This window comes from Poeciliopsis prolifica, unplaced genomic scaffold (assembly GCF_027474105.1).
Source record: "Poeciliopsis prolifica strain line A6 unplaced genomic scaffold, Auburn_PproV2 SCAFFOLD022, whole genome shotgun sequence".
Taxonomy (NCBI): Eukaryota; Metazoa; Chordata; class Actinopteri; order Cyprinodontiformes; family Poeciliidae; genus Poeciliopsis; species Poeciliopsis prolifica.
This window is the reverse complement of record NW_026562397.1, coordinates 3,573,306-3,583,393: the sequence shown is the minus strand read 5'-3', so window position 1 is coordinate 3,583,393 and position 10,088 is coordinate 3,573,306. Positions and strand designations below refer to the sequence as shown.

General features: G+C 42.0%; 1 protein-coding gene across 1 annotated transcript; it reads right to left on the bottom strand.

Annotated features, from left to right (window-relative positions):
* Positions 1-1,038: 1,038 nt before the first annotated feature.
* On the bottom strand, positions 1,039-10,088 carry dusp14 (dual specificity phosphatase 14). Its single transcript, XM_055045739.1, has 2 exons — positions 9,840-10,088; positions 1,039-2,462 (listed from the first exon to the last, which is right to left on the bottom strand). Exon 2 carries the CDS (start codon positions 2,421-2,423, stop codon positions 1,800-1,802), a length of 624 nt encoding a protein of 207 aa, XP_054901714.1. The 5' UTR covers positions 2,424-2,462; positions 9,840-10,088; the 3' UTR covers positions 1,039-1,799.

Genomic DNA, 10,088 nt, shown 5'->3' with positions numbered 1-10,088 from the left:
ATGCGTTCCCCAGCAGAGAGAACCAGCTCATATTTCGCCGCTCGTCGCGTTTTCTTGGCAGGACATGACCTCTGCTTTGCCGTTTTAATAGAATGATGATGAGACATTACATGCTTTGGAATTACATTGTGAGGTTTTGCCCATGAATGAAATGCGATTCAGAAGAAATACCTTCACACCAATCAGTGTCATCGATTTCAACCAGGTACAGAACAAATTGTCAAAGGCAATGAGACGGGTTCTGTTTGGTACGCCAATAATTATCACGCGTTTTGCTCTAGAAAGGAGGAAAATATCTTGCTTTAGCAAGAAAACGGAGTGGAAACCAACCACTGAATTCTACCCTCTTGTGAGCAGAATGAGACTCATTTTCAGCCCTCGAGTTTCATGTCTCAGACTGGTCCACTTTACATGACGACCCATTATTATTATTAAAATAATGTAATTGTAATGTTCTGCAAAACCTTGTAATTCAGTGCATCTTTTGAAAATATTTCCAAATCAGTGCAGGTTAAAGTTTCCTCCTGACGTAGATAATATTCTTGGCAACACTTACTTTTCAATAAAATTTTGTACAAATCAGAATTCACGCATCCAAATCGTAAAAATGAAATGAGTAAAAAAATAAATATCAAATGATAAAATAAGTAAAATGTCACTTTTGCTCATTTTGAACGTCATACTAAGGGAGACATCTTCTCCTCTTTTGTCTGGTGTGAGACTCAGTTTCTGATTTTGCTCCATGTCGTCGTATGAATAGGCTGACCAGAGTTGAAATGACATGGCTCAAACTTCATCCAATTACTAAAGACATGAGCAACATGCTTGATAGGCGTAAAAGACGACAAAAAAAACGACAGCCATTTTGAAAAAAATGTGCATCCGGAAATTCCAGTGACTGATGTCAAAAACATACGACCCGAGGAGCGAGGACACGCACAGCTGTGCTTGTTTTATCGCAGTTGTATGTTGCAGGAAGTCGAAAAACAGGATGTATGTGATGGTTTTGGATAGAAACATTCACCACAAAGCCAGCGGTCCAAGTAAAGCAGCAGATATTTTTTTTATTGGAGCATCAAGTAGCACTACAATAACATAGTGTGGTCACAGGACGGAACAGTCAACCCTGTGTTACACAGGAGCTTTCACTAAACCTTCATTTCTAGCTTACACATTTTCAAATTTCTCCTTTGTAAAAAGCTAGATGGAACAGATTTGAATGTTTGGATAAAGTGCGCCGTAAGCCTCCGTTCCACTACCAGTACATTGTGATATACTGCGTTATTTTTCTGCACACTTTTCTTTAATGCTACCATGAATTCAGAGCATGGTGCTGCCCTTCACATTAAATATTACTGGGAAACTGACACAATATCACCACATGACACCACGTCAGGAAAGGGACATCACTGTCGGCACTGCAGAGGTTCGAGCACGTGGACCCGCCGCCCTCAGAGTGCTCGTCTCCTCTAGAAGTGGGAAAACACACCGGGAAACACACCACAGTACCATCCGACCACTCTGAGCTCTGGGCGTTCAGTCCAGAACATCCATGTTACCCAATGATCATCTGGTTCGACAGATTCCGGGTTTTCAGTCGCTTTGCTCCCAACTCAAAGACTAGAGAGCAGCGCCATCAAATTTCCTTTGTTCATTATCAGTAAATATGCTTCAGAAACAAAAACACTCACACATCTCACTTCACCTGATGAGAACAGGCCTAAACCTGCAGCTCAGGCGGGACAAAAAAAAGGGGTTCGCTTTCCACCTTTATCCCTCACTGCGGACAGCACAGATGCTCACAGGCCCCAGTAAGGAGCGAGGGTCCTGCGGTCCCTCTCGTAAACATCAGGTATGATCCCGTAGGGCGTCTGCACCATCTTAACAGAGTTCCTGCCGAACAGCTTCCTCTCATATTCGATCAGCTGGCGCCAGAAGCCGCCGTTGGGTCTGATGACGGGACGGCGGGCCTTGACCCAAGCGTGGGCCTCGGCCAGAGACACGCGGTGGTACTTCATGAGGTACGCCAGGCACAGCGAGGCCGAGCGGCTCACCCCTGCTGCACAGTGCACAAGCACCGCCCCTCGCTTGCGCCCCACGCTGTGGATTTTGTCGGCCACGCTGTCGAAATACAAGGAGATGGGGGAGTGGGGCATGTCTGCCAGGGGGACCTTCACGTACTCCATATGCGGCCAGTTGAAGTTTGGCAACTCGATGGTGGCGTTGACCACGCAGGTGATGCCCTTAGACAGCAGCAGGCTGCGGTTGGATGCCACGTTGCCTCTACTGAGGAAGAGGTTTGGGGTGATTTGGGCGATGCCCCCCAGCAGACTCCCGCTCTCCGGCAGCAGCCTTGGCACGGTGGCGGGCATCATGGAGCTGCGGTGGTGGTGGTGGAAGAAACTCTGGCTACGGGAACCCATCGAGGAACTGGGCGCGATTCAGGACAGGATGGAAAAGCTCTGAAGAAGAAAAAAACGTGAGGTTCTCAGGATCATAGCAGTGAGGGACCCACCAGACAGACAGCTCCTACAAGACATGAAAACTCAATTTTACAAATGTTTATGTCACCAAATCTGTCCATACTACACCCGAAACTGGATATTTACAGCCCTCATAAAAAGACAACCTTTTTTCACAGTCTGACCTTTAATCAAAATAAACTTGGCCTGTTTTTTGAGTTCAGTAAGATAACCAAAATTATTCATTTTTGCTTAGTATCAGAATTATGAGACAGAATTTCCCATTCCTCTCTTAAACATTAGAAAGTTCAACACAAATCAAGCACACAAGAAAGAGAATATCCAAGAACTGTCAAAAAATAATGTTTCTCACTAAATCAGTGTGCAGTTGAAGCTGAAATACCGAGGCACAATGCTGCTGGACGCCATGGAGTAGCAGTCGCAGAGACGCCCGACCAATAATGACATTTATTTTCTGATTGGCAGAAGCACAGAAGACTGTAGATGTGAGCTTCTGCGGTAATGCCAAAATATTTTCCTCTGCGCGAATTAACACGTTAAAGTATCTTTGATGTCTGAAGTATTAAAACAGGCAGCTGGAAGTATTTTTAGAGGGGATCTCACGTATTCATGAACGCTATTTACGGGTGGGTGTGGTTCCTGTAATAACTTTATTTGTCAAATAGTATCAAAAGACTGTTTGGCTTATCAAAACTAAGTTGTTTTATTAGAAACAAATCATTTCCTTTCTAGTGAAACTAGACTGATTTCACTAAACTACTTTCATAAAAATAGTTTAGTTTCACTAACCTGGTGAAAATGTAACTATTTTCACCAGTTTACATTATCATAAGTGTCTGTACAGGTTCATGTGGAAAACAGCAGAGGCAACTGAAAATATGTTATTTTTCAAATAATATTTTCAATACATCTTTGTTTTATATACTATATATTTTCCTGTGAAGTAGAATATTTAATTTGTGGAAACATATATACATATATAAATAAAAAAACAAGGATGTGAAAAACTGCAACAGTTTGCAAACGTCACAAAACAGAGAAAAAGACCTGCATGGTTCAGAGCACTCTGCTGCAAACGGATCCTCCTGGAAACATTGCCTCTAAAACCTGAGCGTTCTTGCACAGACCAAATCAAACAGAGCCTGCTGTGAGGCCGACCAACAAAACCAGACAAATATATTTTCAAAAGGTTTTCATGGACGCTTGGTGTTCATGTCTGGGACCGGAGGACCGGCCCGTCTCTGCTCTCTCGGCGTTCAGGTGGAACGGCCGCGGAGCCGCAGGCCGAGCGGCGGCTCCTGCCACGCGACTAGAGGAGCCTCACCTCGTCTCCTGTTCATCCATCCGTGGCTCAAATTACAGATAACATCGTCATGGCGGCTGCTGATGTCAATGCATGTTTCTTTTTTCTTTAGGGTAAAAGTTGCCGCTATTTGCAATTTATTTCCACTAAAAGTGGCAGCTATTGACATGGCCCTGCAACAGTTTCAACTACTAGGGATGCACCCATCCACTTTTTTCACTTCCCATACCGATATTTGAGAGTTTGTCAGTCAATACAGAAAAACAGCTAAATTGACTTAAAAAATGTATTTCTTCCAAGCACAGATGTAAATGTACTGAATTTAATTTACTAATATTATAACTCTGCACAAAACACTTAAATACATCAGTAGTTTCACAGTCTTGGTCAAACGTGTAAATAAAATAACCATTCTTCCATATGGTTCAAAAAGAGCAAATAGGAAATCTAAATATAATGTAAAATAAATAAAGCACAATAAAGCATAAAACGAGACGGTGCAGATCTGCTCCTAACGGCCACATTGTTATTGATTCCCGATCTAGAATTTCTTTCAACATCAGGATTGATACAGATAGATATTAATATGGGATCGGAGCATTTCCCGTTTTAATAAATATGTAATGGACGGAAAATTCCTTCTTTATTACAACTTATTAGCTGAGACATAAAAGCTGCAGGTTGAATTTTAGCCTCTATTGCTTCTTGGAAATCACTTTTTTCTAAATCATCTTCTTAAAGTTTTTTTTTCACCAAATTCTTGTTACATGTTTTTATTTCTTTGATCAACAAGATGACTGGTCACACCGCTCAGGATAATAAACTGAACATAAGTATCTTTTAAACAGAGCAACACTTCGGACTCGATATCACAACACCGGCAGGTCAGAGCTTCATAAAGCCGGTGACCAGAAATCAGCCACAAATTTTTTTTTAAATAAAGTTTTTGTTTCGACTCAGTTTTTGTTATCGGCTGTTCTTTTTGAATTAGAAAAATAAGTAATAATCAGCCATTTACAGAGTCCTGTCATTCAAGGACTTTTTCATGCACTTGGACTAAAACAGAAAAGTCCATCATCTCCCTGAAGGCTGAACTTGTGATGTTTCTGCTTCATGTTCTAGGAGTTAAAAAAAAAAAAAACTTGAACTGATCACACCTTTGCCATCTCAGCACAATCTGCGTTTGTGTTCAGGAAGAAAAGCAGCTAAAGTAACAGGATAACGTCTGCCCAGGCAGCCAACACTGTCCAGTCAGGGATTCTCAGAGAACTACTGATGAGGCAATAAAACCAGAAGAAAAAAAAAACAGCAGCAAAGGCAGCACACAGAAACTGTTTGATTTTAAAACTTTATGTGGAAATCCACTTCATTTAAAATGCTGTTTTGCATGTGCATGCCTTGTTTAGATGATTAAGAATTGTCAATTGTTTTTTTCCCCTATTAACTTGATTTAAATCATAAGCTGACAAAAAGAAAATAATGCTCAGATTCAGTCAGAAGAAGTAAGATCTCTTCAGGCACCATCACAAATCTGTTATTTAGAAAGAGCAAACAATATTAAGTAATCAACAGTTTTATGGGCCACTCTAGGAACAGACACACTTTTATTTTGAAGCTGTTCAACACATAATCAAACCATCGGTGGAAAATTTTACTGGTGGATTAAATTAGATATTTTATACAGTATAGATAAATGAATATTTTTAAGGGCCAGCATTACTTGTTTTTCAAGCATATTAAATAACTATGTTATCCTTTTTTGTTGTTAACAAAATTGCTGTCTGTATCAAATATGACAAAAGAGAGTCATAAAACAACCATACAGTCAACAATTGAGAAAACCAGGAACAAACATTACATTTTGATGAGTGTCACCAAAATCTTCAAAACACGCGAAGTATTTTGGTCAACATTCCATTTAATGTGGTTCAAAAGTAACTTTAATCAGATTTTGGCCTCTACCTAAAGGAACTCAGTGTTTCGGCTGTTTTGCAGTTTTCTGGTAATTTCTTCCAGATTTGTGGTGCATAGAAGCCGATGACTTCCGTCTTAACGACGTTCTTCATTCGTTGGCCTTTTCTGTTCCTCCAACTTCCAGGGGTCATGATGCGCCGCAGAGTACAGCGTTATCTTGTTCAATTCCAAATTAGAGTCTGTACCACCAACTGACCGCCGATGCATCAGCCTGCAACGAAATACGAGATAAAAACTGGCTGCTGAGGCGCCTCGCCCAACATCAGCAGGGATCAAGATGATAAGGGAACCAAATAATCCCCGACAGGCCCTCCTCAAAGTGCTGATGCGCCACAGCACCGGGCTTTTGCTGAGATTTGCTCCATCCATATAGTTATTTATACCACACCCTGGGCCGGAGCGAAGCTGCACAGAGCGGAGGAGGGAAGAATTATGCACAAGCTGTTGCCACAGAAAAAAATTTCTACCGCTCGTCGGAGAAACTGCAGCTCAACGCCAATCAGAACGAGGGTCAGCGGCCCGAGCAGAAGGGCCCCTCCACCGTCCAGAATTCGCTCCGGCAGCAGGAAAATTTGACGTATTCTCCGGATCTGTCAACAGGTGGTCGCAGACCACAAATCTCCTCACGCTGTTCCCACACTGATCAGTTTCCACAGGGGGTCCAGTTCCACGCTCACCTCACACAAACTGGAAACGCGACCCACCGGCCGGAAAAGGCAGAGACAGCCACAACACCGGATCGCACCCAAGCGAAGACGAGTGGAAACACCGAAACGACGGAAACGTGAGGTAAACGGCGGCCGCCGCCAGCCTCGTCGCCCAGTAGGAAGCAATCTATTTATTCAGGTTGAGTGAAGTCTGGAAGTGGCCGCTTGCTGTTTCTGTAATCATGAGAAGAGAATGAGTGGCTCTGTGCCTCTCACTGTTTCTCCGACACAACCGGGAAAAGGAAGACTCCAGAGACCAAAAGTGAAACATCTGTTACATTTTCAGCTGTTGCGGTTTCACACTGAACCGTGTCAAACGAGCCAAACCATTTGAAACATGTTCCTCCTTCCTGCCTGTGGGGGCGCTGCACCAAGAAGCACTGAATGAAACGACAGAAAAATCTCTGACCTCCTTTTTGGCGAAACGTAAAGGCATCAGATCTTAGCAGTTCTAGGATTTATCTTTTATCTTTGCTAAAAGACCACCAGCAAATTCTCCCATTAGGACTAAATATTGCAGTCCAAATCAGCCTTTTGGATTTTAATACAGCACACAAATACAACATAACCATGGAGTTCCGCAGGGTTATACACTTGGCCCCATTTCATTTGTGCTTTAATTGCTTTTATTACTTTTCAATCTCAGTGTATATTTAAAGGTTTCAGTTCTGCAAGACTGTCCAGATCCTGGAGGTCAGACTTATTTCCTCCAGATGAATGTGTGCTCTGGCTAGCTTGGTTCCTCACACTGTTGGAAATCTGGAATCACTTTCTACATTTCTTAGTCGCCACTGAAAACAAAAAAACAAAAAAATTGGGTAACTGTTCAATAGTAAAACATCATTTGACCTGTTTGTCACATGTTATGTTCATTCTTGTTTTTATCATTAAGCAAAACCTGAAAAAAAAATCAGTGCAATTACATCCAAAGTCGAGGCAGACATTTTGCTGAAAACGTTGCTGCTAAACGTTTGATTACATCCTCTAAGCCAGGGATGCTCGATACGTTGATTGCGATCTACCGGTCGATTGCGGGGGGTTTTGAGTCGATCTCGGCAGCAGGTGACAAACTGAAGGCCTGCAGGACGCTGAGAGCAGCACTTCCTCTTCTGACAGGCTTATCAAAATATTCACTAAGATCCAAAACGTTTGTAGCTTCATTAAATAATAATAAAACCTGGAAACCTGATATCGTAACGGACTGAACATTTTTAAGTGTAATCTTTGCTCGGCTTGCGGGGCGCAGGCAGTTGCCACAGCAACGGGTGTGCTTAACGATAAAGAGAGAGAGAGAGAGTGAAACGGTGCGAGTGGTTCTGAGTTGTTCGGGTTATTTTACTTTGTTTTCCTTCGCTGTGGTTCATCACAGCCCCTGGAGTTTCTGAACGTTCAATAAATTACAAACTTGGACTAATCACCTCGTTCGTTTGCAGTAAACGTCACAACCAACATCAAATAGGACACATATATTTGATTAAGTTTTAACAAACAAATGGCTTCTACCACAATGATTGTGTCAAATTACATTAATTATATCCCAAATTCAGAAGATTTGCCTTTACCTCTGCAGAGCTCTGGTTCCTCCTATCAGTCTGCGGTTTCGCATATTGACGTCATCAAACCAAATTTCGGATCTACCATAACTGACTGACACCTGGTGGCCTCAGGTTTTCAACCAGCTTCTGACTGAGAAACCAGTAACCTGCTCCCAGTGTCAGAATCTCATTGAGGAAGAAACTGCATTGGTTTTTTTTTTTATCACTTTATCATTTCTAATATAACTGATGTATAGTATATTTGTATAGAAAATTAGTCAATAGGGTTTAATTTATAATTTGTATGTCTTCATGCCATGAGGTAGATCTCAGCCGGCTGGTGAGAGAAAAAGTAGATCTTGGTCTCAAAAAGTTTGAGCTCCCCTGCTCTAAGCACTCTACAGATCTCTCTGCACTCCAACACAGAACAGTTTGTGGTCATAGAGTTTATTTCTGATTTCTGCAAATTCTACTTTGGATTTATCTCTAAAATCAATATACATTTGTCCTTAGATATAAAGTAATTTAATATTTAGATTTGTGCATTTTTTATTCTTTTTTTACAGTCTGGCATTAAAATCAGACAAGATTATTTCTGCCTTTTTTGAAGTAATTTAGGTTTATCATTTGTTAAATGTAAGAATAATAATTTTGTAGTTTTTATCAAACGAAGCTTACGTACATTTGTTTAAAATAATTGCCATCATTACCTTTGATTTAGGTCAAACTTTATGGGAACCATTTCACAAGTTCCTCATAACTCGTGCCTTACTTTTGGCCTATTCCAAACATGATACTGCCACGGTTGTCTACACAAACTTAGGATTTAATGACAGTGAGAAAAAAAACGTTTGTCTTTTTATATGCAGCATAAAAAAGGTTTCCTTTATAAAAAAAACTGTATTATGCTACATCCTGTCATTGTGAATGTTGCTCAAACTGCAGAAGCGCAGAGAAAAGAAAGAGAGACAACCAAATATCAGCTAAAAGCTGACATGTCGTCTTCAGACCTTTTGTATTTCTTGTTATACATTGTTTTCAGTGACACTTTCAACAGCAGCTTAAAGCATCGCCCATCACTGCAGTGGACATGAAAAACGGATAAATGGATCTCCAATTATATATGTTAATTATCTCTAATTGATGTTAAAAGAAAAATTATGTCAAGTGAAGCTCAAAGTGCTCTTTGTGTCAGCTGGTCTGAACATGCTGCCTTTGTGCCCCTGGTTTCAATTTGTCTCCATTTTAAGTGGCTCCAACATCAGCTGTGTGATAAAAACGTGTTTGTTCGTTGAGATTGGGGGATTTTCGTGTGTTTGTTGGTTGCTTCTTCGCTTCCACTTCTGCGCAAATGACTTCTGAATGTTTTAAAAAGTCAAACCACCCGGTCGTTTCGCCCTGCGGCTGATTCTGACTGAACCCTTTCTGCCCCGCCGTGTGAACACACTCGTCAAATTGAATGAATCCACGTGTTTATTAATTCATAAAGGCTTCGGCTGTGAATGGGGAGCGCCTCTCTGCGCACGCGCTGCTCGTCCGCGTGGAAATAACGCGAGACGTTTGTGTGTGTGTGTGTGTGTGTGTGCGCGCGCTTCCAAGTTAAGCTACAATGTAATAGAAATTAACATTAAACTCACAAAAACAGCCAAACTGACACGAGAGTCGTGTTTCTTTTACATCACTTTTTTCCCCCTCCCGTTTTATTTTTTATGACATGAAACATAATAAACAGTAGAGCAATAGTAATAGTGAAGACTTTACATTTTAAAAAAATGTTTTTTGGTTAAAAGAACGTGAACCGGGGTCAACATGACGCCGACGTTGAAACTCAACTCACCAGTCGGCTCTCTGACGGAGGGGCTTTTAAATCGCCTTCAGCCCTCGGAGCAGGAAGCCGAGCATCGCCGGGGTCTCACATCCACCGTCAGTCGGTCTGTCCGGACTCACCGCCGGCGAGGAGGCGACAACAAGCCGGAACACGCGCAAACATCACGGGGCGGTCGGAGGGAAGGGGAGCCATCGGTACATACGCCACGTCCAGTCCGCCGTCTGAGGGAGACAGAGCGGGGAGCAGCGCTGCCTCCGG

Bases quoted from the DNA above. Each gene is read 5' to 3' on its own strand.
- dusp14 (XM_055045739.1), bottom strand. From the start codon at position 2,423: ATGGGTTCCCGTAGCCAGAGTTTCTTCCACCACCACCACCGCAGCTCC.